This window comes from Raphanus sativus, unplaced genomic scaffold (assembly GCF_000801105.2).
Source record: "Raphanus sativus cultivar WK10039 unplaced genomic scaffold, ASM80110v3 Scaffold0016, whole genome shotgun sequence".
NCBI classification, from domain to species: Eukaryota; Viridiplantae; Streptophyta; class Magnoliopsida; order Brassicales; family Brassicaceae; genus Raphanus; species Raphanus sativus.
The window spans coordinates 52145-71168 of record NW_026615342.1 but is presented as its reverse complement, the minus strand read 5'-3'; the positions used below and the strand labels follow the sequence as shown (position 1 = coordinate 71168).

General features: G+C 38.1%; 4 protein-coding genes across 4 annotated transcripts; all 4 read right to left on the bottom strand.

Annotated features, from left to right (window-relative positions):
• Positions 1-83: 83 nt before the first annotated feature.
• LOC108822032 (serine/arginine-rich splicing factor SR45a) lies at positions 84-2244 on the bottom strand. Its single transcript, XM_018595044.2, has 8 exons — positions 2111-2244; positions 1980-2002; positions 1586-1714; positions 1462-1485; positions 1287-1386; positions 1032-1181; positions 570-639; positions 84-495 (listed from the first exon to the last, which is right to left on the bottom strand). The coding sequence occupies exons 1-8, from the start codon at positions 2111-2113 to the stop codon at positions 281-283; spliced, it is 714 nt and encodes a 237-aa protein (XP_018450546.1). The 5' UTR covers positions 2114-2244; the 3' UTR covers positions 84-280.
• A 1446-nt stretch (positions 2245-3690) lies between these two features.
• On the bottom strand, positions 3691-5417 carry LOC108819880 (F-box/kelch-repeat protein At4g38940-like). The gene is made up of 2 exons (XM_056995659.1): positions 5309-5417; positions 3691-4993 (listed from the first exon to the last, which is right to left on the bottom strand). The coding sequence occupies exon 2, from the start codon at positions 4963-4965 to the stop codon at positions 3868-3870; it is 1098 nt and encodes a 365-aa protein (XP_056851639.1). The 5' UTR covers positions 4966-4993; positions 5309-5417; the 3' UTR covers positions 3691-3867.
• Positions 5418-7237: 1820 nt separating this feature from the next.
• Positions 7238-8957, bottom strand: LOC108821100 (F-box/kelch-repeat protein At4g38940-like). The gene is made up of 2 exons (XM_018594148.2): positions 8851-8957; positions 7238-8487 (listed from the first exon to the last, which is right to left on the bottom strand). Exon 2 carries the CDS (start codon positions 8477-8479, stop codon positions 7364-7366), a length of 1116 nt encoding a protein of 371 aa, XP_018449650.1. The 5' UTR covers positions 8480-8487; positions 8851-8957; the 3' UTR covers positions 7238-7363.
• A 1152-nt stretch (positions 8958-10109) lies between these two features.
• Positions 10110-18683, bottom strand: LOC108821853 (phospholipase D delta-like). Its single transcript, XM_056995660.1, has 9 exons — positions 17651-18683; positions 13599-13719; positions 13018-13208; positions 12443-12790; positions 12189-12336; positions 11921-12069; positions 11691-11840; positions 11365-11565; positions 10110-10523 (listed from the first exon to the last, which is right to left on the bottom strand). The coding sequence occupies exons 1-9, from the start codon at positions 18602-18604 to the stop codon at positions 10227-10229; spliced, it is 2559 nt and encodes an 852-aa protein (XP_056851640.1). The 5' UTR covers positions 18605-18683; the 3' UTR covers positions 10110-10226.
• Between the last annotated feature and the right edge of the window lie 341 nt (positions 18684-19024).

The following is a 19024-nucleotide window of genomic DNA, read 5'->3' as shown; positions in this document are numbered from 1 at the left end:
ACATACAGTACAATACTGTGCTTCTTTTTTTCAACAATCTCAATTCTCCAGATTATAGTCATATAGAAATTCTGATTCACTCATTAAAAACAAAAGTAGCATAGAATAAGCTAATAAGCTATTACATTGTAAGTTTCACATTCACTGTGTTCTGCAGCATACATAAGAGGAAAAGACTCATAAAGCCATAACTGTCTCCAACCGAAATATCTGTACTATTTAAAGATGATAATAATCAATCATACAACATAAAATTCCTTCGTCAAGAGACCTAAACAGGTCATCTCGAGCCACGGGGTTGATACCTTCTCTCGGACCTTCTCTCTGGGCTTCTTCCACGAGGAGAGTAAGACCGGTCTCTTCTAGAACTTCTTCCACCACCACGAGGTGACCTCCTTCCATGATCACGAGGTGAAAAGTCACGTCTTGGTGACCTACGGTGTCCAGAATCATCACGATCATAGTGCCTCCCTCGATTGCTACGGCTATCTCGGTCTTTTCCACAACAGAGAAAATCCAGAATAGTTAGAAACCTTCAAGAACACTTCTTACTTTAAATGTTCACTTACCATTGTCTCTGGAGCTTTTCAAGCCAAGATAGTGGCCTGGGGTGGGAGTTCTAGGGCGCTTTCTTCGGGACTGAAGATAAGACAAAATATGTAAATGGGACGCAATACTTCAAGTTACAAAAAGCCATCGTATACTCAGGGGAAACAAGATGAATCCTAGGCTGAAGAACACTTGACTAATAGTTGTTGATACTTGATAATGTCCTTTGATTACTTGAGAGATGAGGCAATATAGTTGCTTATGATTAGTTGATTTGGAGTGACCAAGTTGTGTTTCACTTAATATGATGTTGTGTAAGGATGAGTATCATCTCTGATTGCTGCCAACACTTAGCTTGATGCAATATTTTTTTTCTGAATGGTCAGAAAACCACCAGGTTATTAAGTCAAACAAACAAATACACCAAACTTATAGTATAGCCACCAAAAAAAAAAATCAGTAGAGCAAAGAACTTTTGTTACCCTTTCGACTTTTATGTATCGGCCTTCTAGTACAGATTGGTTGAGATACTTAATGCACCGCTCAGCGTCCTTAAGACTATCCATCGTAACAAAGGCAAAACCACGAGACTCACGGGTGCGCGGCTCCACCACTAGAACGCAGGACGCAACCTGTGGGAAGGAATGGAACACCATTTAACAACAGGACTAATGAGTGAGTGTATGCTAAAAAGAGTAATGAGAAAGGAGAATCAGAGTGTAGATGGTTAATGTCACCTTTCCTTCCTTGGAGAAATGTGCTTCAAGATCCTTTTCTGTAACTCTTGTTGATAAGCCGGTCACATGGAGAGTGGTACCAGGGTTTTCGGTTTCAGACCTATCAATAAAATATCATTAAGATTTAAAAAAAAAAAAAACCACAATTTGATGGGGAAAGAAAGGTAGAGCTAACCTTCCACGGCTTCTTGACCTCGACCTAGAAGTAGGAGTAGAGTAAGCAAAAGACGATTATCCATCCATAAGCTTCCAAGTTATAGTAACATAAGAAACCCATAAACTCAACTGAATAAACTAACCTTCCACGGTTTCTTGATGGAGATATAGGCCTTGGCAAAGATCTTGACCTAGACCTAGACCTATACCTCGGCATGGACCTGGACCTGGATCTTGGTTGTTCTTTCCTGGGAGAAGGAGATCGTGAGTCCCTGGTGCAATTAATCAAGGAAATGTGTTTAGCTGTTACACTTCTCACTAAACACCATTTAGGTAAGCTCCCAAGGCATCATCAACACCAAAATTCAAGTAGAGAGAACAAAAAATTAGATCTTTTTTTTTCTTCAAAAAGTCAAAATCTCGAAAATCTGATTCAGATAATTGAAATTTAAGATTGTAGGAAACGCGCAAAACCAGAAAGAGAAGGATTTTTAATAAGATGCGAAGCTGAAAAGAAGAAACAAGAATCTCTCTAACCTTTCTTCGTGAGGAGAATCCGCCTGCAAAAAAAAAGAAAAAAAAAACAGTGCAATTGCCTCAATTTGAATCAAACGAAGATCAAGAGGCAATATAACGATTGATTTGAGAGTACTACGAGCGAAGCTTACCATCACTGCAGAGGGAAGCTCTCAGGTTGCGATCGAGATCGGAGAGATGATGATTAGGGTTTTACTGTAAAATTCTGCTTTTTTTTTTGTTTTTCTCTGAATTTTTATTCTTTACACCACTGCGCTGGCTTGTAAGTAATTGCATGTGGCACGACTCACGTTTCTTATGGTGCACTCCGCAACTAAACTGAGATAATCAAATCCGGTTTTGGCTTTTGGTCTGGTCCATTTAGAGCTGGGAATTTGATTCATTATCCGCGGGCCCCGCCCCGTTTGACCCGCCGCGGGGCGGGTGCGGGTCGAGTGATTTGAAAAAAATTGTTCGCGGGTGCGGGTGCGGGTCGAGTGATTTTAACGCGGGGCGGGTGCGGGTCGACCGAATTTAAACTGCGGGTACCCGCCAACCCGCAAAAATTAAAAAAAAAATTTTTTTTTTTTAAATATGATTTTTTTTAGTAAAGTTATGTTTTTTATAATAAAAATAATAAAAAATACGAATATTTTTAAAAATTTAATTAAAATATATATTATATATTATTTTTTAAAAAAATATTAATTAAAATAATTATTTTTATTATTTTTTATATTATCTGCGGGTCCCGCGGGTTACCCGCTAATTTATGCGGGGCGGGGCGGGTCTTACATTTTTTAGATGCGGGTCAAGCGGGTCGAATTTTTGAATCGAAAAAATGAGTCGACCCGCAGCGGGGCGGGGCGGGTCGGGGCGGGTCGACCCGCAAACCCAGCACTAGGTCCATTCTTTTCGCTCTGTTCGGTTTAGTTTTCTCTGTATATTTTGGTATGTATACCGAAGATCATAGTCGAATTAAAAGAATTAAAATATGGATGCTTTTTATGAGGTTTAGTTCGGTTTAACGGAACCGGATAAGAAACACAAATCATCATGATTCTCGAACTAACAGTATATTTTTTACGTATTCGCTTTCGTTTTTTAAAGGAAAAATTCTTTAAAAATACACCAATTAATATCTATTTCCTAATAAAATACACAAATAAACCCCATTTAATACACGAACTAATTTTCATTGTCTTTTTATTAAAAAATGATATTATAATAATGTTTATTATGTATTTTTAATATTTTATAGAACCAACAATAAGTTAGTTCTTTGGCTGAATAGACTGACTAATTTTAAATCCAGAAGTTGTTCATGTAATATATCTACTAAAAACTATGATATATAATTTCAAATGCATTTACATAATTTATGATCAATAAGTGGCTCCATTCTCTTGAATCATTTAGATAATTTAGACAATGTGGCTATATTCTCTTCTATCCTTCTCAAGTCCATGTAAAGCAAAGCACATCCTTGTTTTCTTTGAGAAAAGATCCGTAGTCATAATATTTGATCATATGTAAAATTCTAAAAATATACATCATTTCCAATCAAAAGATACAATTTGTACATCATAGTTGAACATGGGAGTCAAACATTAGCGAATCTTAGGTTTCGTTTGCATCATTAGTTGAGCATGAACCAAACATAAAATGTGTAAAACTGACTACATTTCAAATTAACATATTAAGTTAAACCAGTGACGATGCAAACTTCATGTCTAAGGAAACGATCCAAGATAAAAAAAACATAGCAAATGTAACAGAACATAGCACAAGTTTTGTCTTACACTAACCATGTTAGCAAACTAACAAACAACCACACGAGATGGCATTTAGGGATAATAACTAAAATACGAAAGATCTAAAACAAAGCTTTCTTTTTTATGGCTGTGCATCAAACGGTGACAGACACACACTTCACCATGTCAAACAGCCCATCCTCAAAAACAACATCGCACGACAACACCTTACCCCAAATCTCTCCTTGGCGCCTTCCCAAAGCAATCTCTGCACAGAAAATGACTTTCTTCTTGGCGTCATGTATTTTAGTAAAGAAGAGAGCCAACATCTTCTCCCCACACTTGACCACTCTGGATCGATCAGTCTCCTCCACAGCGAAAAACTCTTCCAAACCGTTGACAACACTCCAACAAGGGCTCTGCTTCGTAGGATCAAACGCCATCAACACCCCCGCCTTGCCAGAACGATCGTGGTAGTAGAGGACATCATCAACCACACACGCACCCTTCCACTCCTTGGCGTTCAACACCTCCTTCAACTCCCACTTGTCTTCTCTCGGTTCATAAGCAAAAGCGTGCTGATTCCTAAAACTTTTAAAGAACAGCTTCCCCTCCATCACAGCAGAATCAGACCAGAGATCACCATAGGGCAAGTCGTGTTTTACCATCACCGGCTCCCAGGTCTGGGTTTCTGTGTCGAACACCATCACCGCCTTCATCCACCCCTCCCCCGACGACCCATCTTCATCAGAAAAACTACAGTAGGAATCACCGATCAGGTACACCTTCCCGTCAACGGCGCTAGCTACATTATTAATCATGCGCTGAGGCATGCCGGGGATGGACTGCACCGTGTGAGAGGCGAAGTCGATGCTGAGCGATTCCAGGTTGTTGAACACATACGTCTTGGAACCCACGGGGACGAAGCTTTCGATGGAAGACATGGGAGGAAGTGATCCGACCACGACCAAGCGGTTTCTGCAGTTGACTTTCCGGTGGAGGACGTGGAAACGGAGGTCGCCCGTGCTGCGGTTGTAGAGGAGAGCGTAGACACGGTGCTCGGTGATTCCCAGGTGAGATCGCCTCTTGTAGAGCTTAGGCGAAGCGATGAGTTTCCTGAAAGTCTTGGAGACGAGGGAGAGAGTTGGGTAACGGCTTCTTGGTACACGAGCTACGATGTCGACAGTGACGTCGTCTGGAAGCGACGGAATCAGAGGAGATGGTGACTGCTTCTGCTTGGGAGATTGCTCCATTTGTTTGAGTGAATCAGAGGAAATCGACCTGTAACAACAACAACGGAAACATGTTACTGGTTAAAATTCAGACAATATCAAGAAAGTTTCAGACACGACACAAGTAAGTAACGGGTAAGATTAGGGTTTAACTCATAAACAGTAGACTAAAGTTTCGATTTTTATCTAAGTACACAGACAAAAGTTTCGATTTTTTTGCAATTATTGGTCATGAGATGTATGCAGGACCATTTATCATCGCAAATATCAAAAAGTTGCGTTATAGATTTCAAGAAACTAATCTAACAAGATTATGAAATGAGAATGGAGAAAGAAAAGATGAATTTGAGAGTTTGCGGCAAACCTGCAAAGTACGAGAAGAAGGAAGTAACTTAGGGTTTCTTCCAGACGGCCACACGCTTGAGAGAAAGCAGAAGCAGAGGACGATTCACAGAGAGAGAGAGAGAGAGGGGGGGGGGGGGTTTTATGATTTTATCAGTATGTTTCAGAGAAAGAAAAAAAAAACTCATACGATATCGTTTCATTTGTAGCCCATAATATAAAAAGCCTTTATATATACAAAGGCGGCCATGACCCTGAATAGCTTGGGCTTCCGGCCTTTTTGTCGGAACTAATTATTCTCGATTCAAAACATACTTAATGCAGCAACACTAACATAAAAAAAAATTCTTATACGAATGTTTCGAATCGGATCCGCGGTTGAACCGGTAAGAACATTTTCATCCCCATTCCATATTCTACTCATTTATAGACTAAATGAAGTGAGAATTAGAGTTTGTGGAAGTCCTCTTGGTCCAGTGGTTTGACTAAGGGTTCATTAATGCTTTTACCAAAGTTTTGAAAACCGGACCGGACCGGCCGGTCGGACCGGTTCGACCATGAACTGTTAAGTAAACCGAGTCTGGGTTGAACTAAAACTCGGATTAATTTAACCGCTAGAACCGGTAAAACCGGCGACTCGGATTAGTCACAAAACCCGGTTCAACCAAATACAAACATAATTGATTAATTTTGACCTTTAATAGTTACTTTTTTGTCACAAGACTTTTAATAGTTACCATAATCGACATTCTTGATTAGTTCCAGATTTATAGCGTTCGTAATTCTAAACCAAAATCATTTTTTTCCTAACTCACATTTATTTTGTTTTTAATATACATACTTGCTATATGTTTCTATAGTAGTTATAGAAATAACTTTACATAAATAATTTTGGTCATTTACTCATTTATATTATTTATGTTCATATCTATAATTAACATTTAGGCTTTTAGCATGCATGAGCATGAGTACTGATTTGGTGATGTCATAACGAAAAAACAAAAATGGTCCAATATACGTTTTGATTTTGTAATTGTTTTAAAATATTTTTTTAAGGGTTAACAGAATATTAAAACCTTAGTATTCTAAAAAAAATTGATCATGCCTTCAAATACACATACAAATAACTATATATAGTTAATATAACAAAATATATAATTTTTCTAAAACCTGGTCAAAACCGGTTCGACCAGTCACCCAGTAAAAATAACGAGTCGATGTCCGGTCCGATTTTCAAAATATTGGCTTTTACACAGGAGGTATGAGTTTCGAGTCCCAGTGAAGACGAAATTATGCGAATTAAGAGAGATAAAACTTGTAAGAGGTTCTGCAGCATGAGTACCGTCAGACATGGATACGATAGGGTGGTTCAGGTGAGATGACGCAGTCAGTGACGGGTAGAATTATCGGCTGTAAAAATCGTCTGTAACATTCTCATAGTTTATAATATAATAATTATCTAGAGTTAAAAAAAAGTGAGAAATAGAGTAGTGGACAAAAATAATAAAAATATTACTCTAGTAATAAAGTAATACTTTTGTTTTTTTTTCACTATTCCATTTTTCACTCTATTTAATCTACAAATGAAGTAAAATATGGAATAGAAAATCCTAAATCTAAAAAAAAAAAAAAATCCTAAATCTGGTAATCCAAGACAAATCTGATCTGAGTTTTGCGAAAAACCAATATTTAAAAACTCAATAAAATCCGAAACCGAAGACAAATCTGGTTTTATTCATCTCTATTCTCTATCAAAAAGCTTGCCGCATAGTTGAACATGGAAACCAAACATTAGTGAATCTTAGGATTAGTTGGCATCATAAGTTGAACAAGTACCAAACATACAATGTCTAAAACTGACTACATTTCTAATTATGCATATTAAGTTAAACCAGTGACGATTCAAACTTCATGTCTTAAGGAAACGATTCAAGATAGAAACATAGACAAATTTAACCGAACATAGCACAAGTTTTGTCGTACACTAACGATGTTAGCAAACTTACAAACACACGAGATTAGGATTAAACTAAAACACGAAATATCTAAAATAGAGTGCTTTTTTTTATGCGGTGCATCAAACGGTGACAGACACACATTTCACTATGCTCAACAGCCCATCCTCAAAGACAACATCACAAGACAACACCTTACCCCAAATCTCTCCACCATCTTGGCGCCTTTCCAAACCAATCTCTGCACAGCAAATGACATCATTCCCGTCACGTCTTTTAGTAAAGAAGAGAGCCAGCTTCTTCTCCCCACACTTCACCAGGTTGGACCTTATTGACTTATAAGTCTCCACAGCCAAAAACTCCTCCAAACCCTTGACAGCACTCCAGCGGCTCTGCTTCGGATCAAACGCCATCAACGCCGTCTCCGGAGCAACCTCCCCCCAGTCCAACCGTTGATCGTGATAGTAGAGGACATCATCAATCACACAAGCACCCTCCCCCCAATCCTTAGCTCTCAACGCCTCGTTCAACTCCCACTTGTTTTCCCTCGGCTCGTAATCAAAAGCGTGCTGATACCTGTAGCTTCCCAAGCAAATCTTGTCCCCCAGCACCACAGCTTCGGACCAGAGAGCACCATAGGGCAAGCCGTGTTTTATCCTCACCGCCCCCCAGGTTCGAGTCTCTGTATCGAACACCATCACCGCCTTCCTCCACGCCTCCCACGAGGTTCCATCTTCATCGGAGAAACTACAGAAGGAATCACCGATCAGGTACACCTTCCCGTCGACGGCGCTACCTAATTTTCTAATCATGCGTTGAGGCATGTCGAGGATGGGCTGCAGGGTGTGAGAGGCGCAGTCGACGCTGAGGGCGTCCAGGCTGTTGAACACGTACGTTTTGGAGCCGACGGGGACAAAGGTTCCGTGGGGAGACATGGGGGGAAGCGACCCGACGACGACCAAGCGGTTTGTGGAGTTGGGTTTGCGGTGGAGGATGTGGAAACGTGGTTGACCATTGCTGGGGCCACGGAGGAGAGCGTAGACACGGTGCTCGGTGACTCCCAGGTGAGATCGTCTCTTGTAGAGCTTAGGGGAAGCGATGAGTTTCCTGAAAGTCCTGGAGACGAGGGAGAGAGTTGGGTAACGGCTTATTGGCACACGAGCTACGATATCGACGGTGACGTCGTCTGGAAGCGACGGAAACAGAGGAGACGGTGACTGCTCGGGAGATTGCTCCATTGATCGACCTGTAGACATCAACAACGGAAACATGTTTTTTTTTATTTTTATTTTTTGCTAAAAAACAACGGAAACATGTTACTGTTTAAAATTCAGACATATCAAGCAAGTTTCAGACACGACACAAGTAACTAACGGGTAAAGTTTCGATTTTTATCTAAGCACACAGACAAAGAAAGTTTCGATTTTTATGCAATTATTGGTCATGAGATGTATGCAGGACCATTTAGCATCACAAATATCAACAATAACCACCAAAAAAAGGTTACGTTCAAGATTTAAACAAAGATAAGGAGAGAAACTAATCGAACTAGATTGTGAAATGAGAATGGAGGAGAAAGAGATAGATGACTTGAGATTTTGCGGCAAACCTGCAAAGTACGAGAAGAAGGAAGTAACTTCCAGACGGCCACACTCTTGAGTCTTGAGAGCAAACCAAAAAAAGGAGGGCGATTTACAAAGAGAGATGAAATGATGATGCAGAAGAGGAGGGGGTTTATGGGTTAAAAATGAAACTATACGATGTCGTTTCCTTTTTAGGCCATAAAATAAAAAGGCTTTATATATACGTAGGCGGCCCAGAGCCTGAATAACTTGGGCTTCCGGCCTACACATGGCAAATCAAAACTTTTGTGGGAAGAAAAAAAGCAACAAAGAAACTTGAATCTAACGAAGATCAAAAACGGAGATAACGATTGATTTAGTAACTACAAACTACAAAGCTTGCCATTGCCAAAAAGCGAGTAGAGAGAACTCTCAGGTTCAATCGAGACGGAGAGATGAATAGTTTTTTTTTTACTGTAAATTCAACTTTCTTCTCTTCCCCCTGAATCTTACTCTTTTAATCACGATTAATAATTGCGCCTGTGACGAGACTTACGTTTGTTATGGTGCATTCCTTAACAAAATTGGTAATCAATCCGGTTTGGTCGGGCTCATTCTTTTCGCTCGATTCGGTTTAGTTTTCTCTGCATTCTCGTTTCTATACCGGTTATCTCATATCTGCATATGAATTGTCGGGTTTAGTTCGGTTTAACAGAACCGGAAAAGAACAACACAACATCATCTCCAAGTAAAAGAGAATAATCTCAAATATTTTTTTTTTCGAATGAATGCTAAATTTATTCATCAAAAAACTTTTTACAACTAGTGGAACCTTATGCAAAAAAAAAAAATGAAAAAAAGAAAGAAAATGAAAGAAAATCCTAACTCTTTACAACTGAGAAATTTTCCTTTCCCTCTAGCCACCTAAGCTGCCAATAAAATAATTACAGTCTTGTGCTAAACCAAAATCTCAAATATTATTTGGTGGGAGCCTCTTTAATTAATCCAGTGGTTTCATTAATATTCTGTATACTAAATTATCTGAAATATCTGAAAGTTAAAATTCCGTAAATTGATTTATTAACAGTGATTCATACAAATTACAAATTAATAGAAATTTTTTTTTGCATAGTTGTGAAAATGCTCTGCCCAACTACCGTATCACAGTGATACATAGCTTAAGGTATTACTAGTACCACGATTATGCAAATAGTGCATAAATCTTTATAATTAACTTGTAAAATCGTATTATTTAATCTTTTCATTTTTGTAACAAAATAATAGAAGAATGTTAAAAAGGCTTTATATTATTTTAGTTTTTGAAACCCCAAAGAAAAAACAGTTTGACAAAAAATCACAATAGAATATAAATAAACACAGTTACAATGTACAACACTTTCACTTTAACATTAGCCATTAAACATTACGTGGTTAGAGTATCAGGGATAGCCTTGGAATCATGTCCAATGATCTTACCACCAACATCTGGGAAACTGTCATAATCTGGAAGAGGGATTACATTACCATCAATGTCTACATGCAGAGGATACTTAATCAAGTGGCCTTGCAACTCTGAGAACTCCGAATCTATGAACTTTCTCCAGTTCCCTTCAGCGATTTCATTCACGTTCTTGACACATTCTAGATCAGCAGGCTCCACAAACTCATATCCAGTTTTGCCTAAATGCTCTGCCCACAAGGACATCCTATACCCGTACACCTATTGATAGGATATATACGAACACAAGGAGTGTACATATTCAATCTAAGTTAGAGTTTGAAGTGATTTGATTTTAATGAATTTATGAGTGACTTCAGATAAATTGAAAATTTTGATATGATTTCTTAAAAACTATTCTAGAATCCCTTTTTAAACAGTAACATTAAGATTTTTTTTTTTTCGACTAAATTTTTTTCATCCAAACATTTAAAATTAGAAAACTTCTAAAATTAACTGTTTAAAATATTTTCAATTATAATACATTTCAAAATATTTTATGAATTATTAAATTCTGTAACGGTGGATTTTAAATTAGTTTTTGAATATTTTCAATGACAATACTTCTGCAGAGTTCAAATGCCAAAGAAAACATAGTTGGTTATCTCAACACATGTATTGTAAACATATCTCAGCTTTTTTTAATGCTTCTTCAACTTTTTCATTGTCTTTCTACAACTATTCTTTTTCTTAATTAATTTATCTGGTGAGGTACTGCCTTATAAAATTATCTGTTTAAAATATTTTCAATTAATGACAATACATTTTAAAGTATTTTATGAATTATCAAATTCAGTAATAATAGATTTTAAATGAGTTTTTGAATGTTTGAATGTTTGAATATTATATTTATTATCTTAATATACAAATCATATCAAACTCTTGTTTGACTGTCACTTTTTTAAAAAAATAAACAAAACTCGAGATAGGGTGGGAAATCACATTAAGAACTATTAAAATGGAGATTATTAAATTGGTTTTTTAAATAATTGTAAGGTTTAGAAACACCAAATTTATTAAGCATCTAACATCGCAATAGGTGATGACAGGAGGGAAAGCAAACCTGGCCACGTGGGTGTTTTCCCTTGTTAGTCCATGTATGATGGGGTTGATATGCACCCATGGCTATCTCGGTATCTTTCGTGCCGGCCATAGATCTTTGGTTGATATTAGCAGATCCCATAAGTACATATTCATCATCTACTATCATCCCCTTTGCATGCACATAGATCATGAAACGCTGGAACTTATAAGAATCAGATACCTGAAAACACAAACATTGTAAAGATACTTGTTCCGCTGATTACCACGTACTGGCAAGCATATGTGTGATATAATATCATTGCATGAAGCAGTTCTTAATTATATTCAGTCATTTAAATGTTATACCGCACTGCCGCTGGTGGATGGCATACCATCTGGAAGTTGCTCTCGTTTACCAAGGCAGTAAAAGTTAAGGTAGTCTAGAGGATGCGCATTTGACTGGACCGACTTCAGTTCTCGTGCTATAACATAATACATCATCTGCATAGTTTGGCTCTAAAAACGAAGATATTTTTTTTAGCAAATATATATGTTCATATATCAATAATAATCTTACGCTCAGCTAAAAGTCTTACCTGCCAATATAAAATTTCTTGCATAGGTCCAGACTTTGGGTCGCCTTCAGGCCACATTGGTATGACGACATAGACAGCAAATCTTTCTTTAGCTCTAATTTTACTAGTAATCTTTAGTGCTAACTCCATAGGAATAAGATTGTCAGCTCCTGCTCATTCAAGAAGAACCAATGATCAGGTGCACATACAATTGAGACCAATTTTAGACTATACCCTACGCACTTTAGTTTCTAGTCTAAGAACTTTTCTCAAAGATCAAGACACATACCTGCATCGTTATAATCAGGCCAATCATAAGAAGAACCAATAAAATACTGGTTCTCGATATATATGAAATGCTGAGCAGATCTGATTATCTGGATGTACGCAGTCTGGATGCTTTTATCAACTACTAGACGCTTGTCATAATCTAGATGCTGCAGTAAATCAATAAATTTTCAAAAACTTCAGTAGAACTTTTAATGAATAAACGTGTTTGTCAAGTAACATTTGTAATAATAGCAAATAAGTTGATCTACTAACCAGGGCCTCAGCCTCATCTACATATTTTGGAAATCCTTTCACGGATCCTGAGTCGATAGAACGGAACACCTGAACATGCCAGTTCTCAGGATCATCTTCATTAGAAACATAAACAACTGGATCGTCCTCTGGAACATGTAAAGTACCATCTATCTGATATTTAAACTCTGGATTTAGTATCCATGATATACGTCCTATCCGTAACAAAGAATCATCTAGCCAGAGATCTTTCCATCGTGTCGCTTTTCTCCACCGTTGCTCAAAATTTATGAGAACATCATATGCCGCAGGCCCATCTATCCTACAATGCATATCGTGCCAAGGTTGTCTTGGAGCCATGGTACCACTCTGAGGAAGTAGAAAAAGAAATACCAATCAGGATTAAGGAATATTAAGATGGGCGAATCTAATAATTAACATAACAGCTAAATAATTAAAATCTAAATTCTAATTACTTAACCCAAACTCAAATGAAAAATGTATTTTTAATCTTTTATTTAAAATTTTGGTTTAATGATATCTAAGGGTATTTCTCAGTTAAGATTTTTAGAGTCTTTAAATAATCATATACTCACTGGAAATGTAGGATTGTGAAAATCGTCCTTAAATACAGTGTCAAGATCGTGTAATATCCGGTGCTCAGGTGTGTCATAGCGGCCGTCACAAAGATCGATCCCACCAATAAAAGCTGTGACTTTGCGATTACTACCAGCAGTCTGAGTGTCTACAAGAACACACTTCTGATGGTGCGTGAAGAGAGTGCCAACTACCTGGTTAAGATACCAGCATGCCAAAACACTTAAACATACACACACATGTAAGAAAACCGTTGACTAAGTCAATGGCAAATTATGGTCAGCATCCCCACATTGAGTAGAGTCAAGGTACATCTCTCATAAGTCATAACTGAACTCAAAAATCAACATCAACTTAGGGACGGATCTAGAATTTTTTTTTAATTGAGAGTACCATATCAATAACAACATAGGAACATATTTTGATGGGGCACTTTTACATTTTTCTTCACTAACGAATATTGATATCTGATAATTTTAGCCTAAATTAGTAAAGAAACAAAAATTGGTAGGGGGCACGTGACCCGTACCACCGTACGTGCTTCAACTTATCATGAACATAAACTCTGAAGAGATAGGACTTGCCTTTTGTTTGACCAATCCAAGCTTATTGCTGGCATAACGAGGTGACAGTATACATTTCACAGAAGAATTCTTGAAAAACTTTCTAGTCTCTTCATCATGTGTCCCCATAACTCCTTGCTGCACATAGACATGCCATGCAATATCTTAATACCCTATCAAAACATAAATAGTCTCACCAGAAACTCCATTTCTTTAAAATTTCAGTACTCAGCAAGAAAGACGACACCACACTTACTGAACTCCTATCCTATGTTAGAAACACGGGAGAGAAATGTATACAGGAATGGGGAACGGAAAACATCATAACTGGAAATTTATAGATATATATAGATATTGTTTATATATCAATAAAAATATTCATAATTGAAAAGCATATATAAAATCTATACCAAATATTTAACATAAAACTACTTCAATCATACCATTTTACATAATAGATAAATTAATCAATATTTTACTATCAAAATTTGGTTCATCTAGTAAAAGTTAAAACTCAAAAATTAGAAATTAAAAAAACTAGTTTAAACGTTTACATTTTCTATTTAACAAAACTGACGTACGTCCCTGTGCTATCTTTATATATAAAGATGAGTTCCTTCCCTCCTGAGCCCTCCACGTTGGATAACACGTCATAAATAGGAACTCTCTCACGCTGACACATCAGATACGCACCGTATCATTTAAACTTTGTTCTCTCGAAAGGGGCTTCGCAGTGGGCTTTGTCCAGCGCAAATGAAATGCTCTTCGACACTAGGCCCATCGACACAATGTTCTAAGGAATCCCCTAAAAAGATGTTCTTCTTCGTGTTCTTCGTCTGTCTTCGATCGGCGCTGAGACTTTATAGATTCTGTAAAGGTGTTTGTGGTTTAATCTTAAACCGTCTTTATTCTCTATCCCACTACGAATCAACCTATTACGCTCTTCGTCTGCTAGATCTTTATATATATAAACCTTCGATGCGTCGTTTCCGGCAAAATCTCTAATCTTCTGGAGATCGCGATCTCTTCATCTCTCTGAAAAAGGCAGCGTCTTGTGGGTTAGCAAGCTGTTCGTCGGCGAGCAGGTGAGGCCAGCGACCATTGTCATTACCCGGAGCAACCACAACTTCAAGCTTTCAGACTATACAATGTCCATACGCTTCTGGGTATTCTCAAACCTTGGATATCAATTTTTTTTTCATTCTAATCTCCATGGAGGATTGAGGGTATGATTTGATCATGTGTTTAGATCGATCAATTTTTTTTTCATTCTAATCTCTATGGAGGATCAAGGGTATGATCTCTCTCTCTCTTACTAATTACCCTTTTTTGTTTCTGTGAGATTATTTCTCATTGGATGCTTTGGTATGTGGTGGGATGTCGTAGCAAAGTGGATGAGGAGAAGCTGACCTCAGAAACTCAGAGTTGTTCTTGATATGACCACACTTACAATTATGAGAGCCCTTCACCGAGAAGTCAGTTCTTTTACATGTGTTTGAGCAGGTTGTAGTGTATTTCTTCTTGACAATAATAAATGTGACTTTGGTGTTTTTTTGATTGTAGATCGATCCCGTTGTGTATAACATGCTGCACGAAGACCCTGGCAACATTAGCTACTCTGCTGTGGGAGGTTTAGGTTATCAGATCAGAGAACTCAGGGAATCTGTTGGGCTTCTTTTTATGAATCCTGAACTTTTCCTCCGAGTAGGGATCAAACCACCCAAGGTACATAGCTCTTCCTTAAACCTTTCTTTCTTTGGCTCCAATCATTTTAGCTGATTAAATTATTAAATGCAGGGAGTCCTTCTGTATGGACCTCCAGGTACCGGGAAAACTCTGCTAGCTAGGGCTATTACCAACAACATCGATGCCAACATCTTGAAAGTTTATCTAGAATAGGGTTGCCAATATCTGATAAACTACAAGAGTGGTCAATTCCTTTACTTTTTAGGATAAACTTCATAAGTATCTGTAAGAAAAATCACTAACCTAATCCAATTGTACATGTCGTTCTTTGTGAGCACTTGGCAATGTTGAAAAGGCTTCAGATGAGAGCTTTGTTGCAGAAACTCCAAATCTAATGACCACTTTTTGTGCAAACTGATGAATGTAGAGCTATGGTTACAGCAGCTAGGCTCCCATATTGGATGGTGACTACTGGTCAGGCACAGCAAAAGAAGATGGCAGAAAGGACATTAAGAAAGGAGTGATCAAAAGCTAGATTACAAAAGGGCTCTGAAAACTTCTGGGCAGACTGATCTTTCTGGGAAGGCATCCAAAGATCAGCTGTTAATGCTTAAAGTAATCTGTACTTTCTATGACTTATACTATCTCTTTATTAGTTTGTTCTCCTTTTGCCTTTGTTTCCAGGACCATTCGAGTGATGACTTACTCATGGTCCACTTGCAGCCTTCTTACACACATTGCTTATGGTGATGGTATCTGGAATTGTTGGGTCAGTAGTCAGTGCAAACATTTTCAGATTTGTGATAAGTAAGAATTTTCCTTTCTCTTATGTTCTTTGTTTAGTTTTTTGTTGTTGTATTGCACAGAAGAATATTATTGATTAGTAAAATGCTATCCTCCCTTTTAGGTGTTACGAAGCTGAACAGATGCATGAAGACAGGGAAAGTCACATCTGTCTGATCTTCAAGACCAATTCCACTACAGATTCTTTGCATGCCAACAATTTGCTGCTCTCGGATTCATCTGATTTCTTTTTTTCCTACTAAATATGGGCTTTCATTTGGTTCCATTAGTTAGGGCTCCTCTTCTTTTTCATGTTTGTATCTTCAACGGATCAAAAACATATCCCACTAAAAAGAGATGTATCTTTATTTCTTTAAAGTTTAATAGCATTTCTGCTCTGTAAAAAAAAGACATGGAAAGGTATCATGTCCCACTAAAAATAGATGTATCTTTTATTTCTTTAAAGTTTAATAGCATTTCAGTTCTATCAGAAAAGACAGGGGAATCCTGTTAATTCCAATGATATGCATGTAGTAAAAACCGGCGTTCAAATATATAAATTGCTCCAATTTTTCTTTTTCTTTTCGAGCTTTAAAAAAAATCCAGCTCTTATAAATTCACCATGTTCGAGAGCCTATCGCCTCCCATGTGAGAGCTTGAACTGCAGCAGTCGACTTTGCTATCTCTTTCTTCACACTCTCCGTAACTTTTTCCATGGCTATTCATCTTGATTTGCCCGTCACTTGGTCCACCAGCTCTTCGTCGCTTCCTCCGTGCTTGATCCGCCGCTTGCCCCATCGCTTGCTAGCCTCCCATATGAGATCAGGAAGCAGCACTCACACATATATATACACTAAAGAAATCACCGCTTTGGTTTCTTCACCATCCGTTATAGAAATTAAATCGTCACCGCCTCTACCGATCGAAGAGAAACGGAAAACACAATTGCGTTCATCATCTCGGTTTAGAGTTCTCGCATATGAGGTCTCTGGGCCGAATGAGACATCTTGACATTAAGCCCATATGAAAACCGGAAGAGAGCCAAGGTGAAGATGCGCTCCGTTTCATTTAACATGACACGTGTCGAACGCTCAGAGCTCGAATTGTTGCGCTGGCATCTGATGTGGAGGGCCACAGGAGAGAAAAAAACTCAATTTTATATATAAAGATTGGTCAATTGTAATAAAATTATGTTTTCATCAAACTAAAAACCCGCAACAAAAAATATAAATAATAATTATAATAGTATGGTCTCACAACATATACATCAAATAAAAATTAGAATACATCACATTAAAATAAGTATATATTAAATGTTAAACAAAATAAATATAGACATTTAAACTAAATATTTATAGTATACATATATAGATATAATTATATTTAAATATTTAAAAATATATAACTGGTCCGGATCCGGATATATATGCCTAAAATTTCAGTATCCAGATCCTAATGTTTTTAATTTGTATATTAGCCGTTGAAATTATTTTATAATTCACATCCCGCCCGTAGGGCGGGCCGATCCTAGTATATATAAAACAAAACTCTAATAAAGCTCAAAACTAGGCATTGATTTTGCTTGCGAAACACTACTCACCGTGCTTATCCCAAACTTATCACGAGAACTCTTATCGTCCCATACAAGTAGCAGAACTCGAACACCTTCTTCCGATTTGTATTTCAGCAACTCCCCAAGCGACAAATCCCCACCTCTAGGCAATGGCCTTGTAGGTTCCCTGATCAGCTTCACCTTGTGGAAGACAGACCAGCCAACAATGTAGATCATATGGTGAGCCTCGCAGATAGCATAGCACATATCTTCCCAGCATTTCCCTTGTTGATAAACTTTCCCATTGTCCAACCGAATCTCGGGTAGCATTCTGTCCATCACGTGAGCGTCTTGGTAAAGCCTCACCTGACTCCCTTTCCTCAGTGGGAAATAAGTCCCCGTAACACCACCACCAAGCGTCGTCTTGGTTTGGATTTGATCGAACGGAGTAAATCTCAAATCAATATGGAGAGCGGTTTCCTTCTTCGGCGGCTTTCTTGAGCGGCGGCCGAGGATAGGAAACCATCTCGCAATGCGTTCGCCGGAGGCGATTTCTTGAGCCGGGACACGGACAGTGCCGATGGTCTGTGCACCGGAGACGTCGTGGTCCTTGACTTTGAACTTGAGGTAAGCCAGCCGATGCGCTACGAAAATGTTGAAATGCTGGTTCCAAACAGGATCCGTGGAGTTCTTCAGAACGCGCGTACGAGCGAGAGTCGCTCTCGCATGCGGGACGGACACGGTGACGTAGGGATCGCTGGTATCCCTAGGGAGGCGGCGACGAATGTTCTCGTCGTCCTCGTCTTCGGAACTCTCTTCTTCGCCGTCACTGTCGACTCTGGGATGATCATAGTCGTATGTAGGAGGCTTAATACAGGAGTTGCAAGGCTTGAAGCAACGGCGCATACGTTCGGAGAAGGTATCCCTGTTAGGTAGCCTCCTCGCTTCAACAATTTTCAAATCGAGGTCACCATGTAAAAGCAACCTATCGTTCCCCGCCATTGTTAGGAACTAGAAATGAGGAATGTAACCCTAACGAACAGGGTTGTGTCGTTTTTTTCTGCACGAGCGAAAGATATATTTAAATTTCTTTTTTTTTTGGTTAAATCGTTTGAAAAGATATAGATTATTTATAATGTTTAGGTGAATGAAAACGAAGGATGTAGAATGTTATTTCAAAAGAAAAAAGGGAAGGATGTATAAGACACAATGTCGTTAAGGGAGGCTTAACACTTTTCTTAATTAGTTCACAATAATTTTCTTACATTGCTTTATGGGTAAACTAAAATAAGGTGAACTTGAGAATGATGATGTAAAGTGGGTCTGCTTTGTGTGTGTGGATTCATCAAATATTATATATATAGTAAATTCTCTGGTCAATATGAAGAAATGATTTAAACTTATTTAATTATTTAGTAAAAA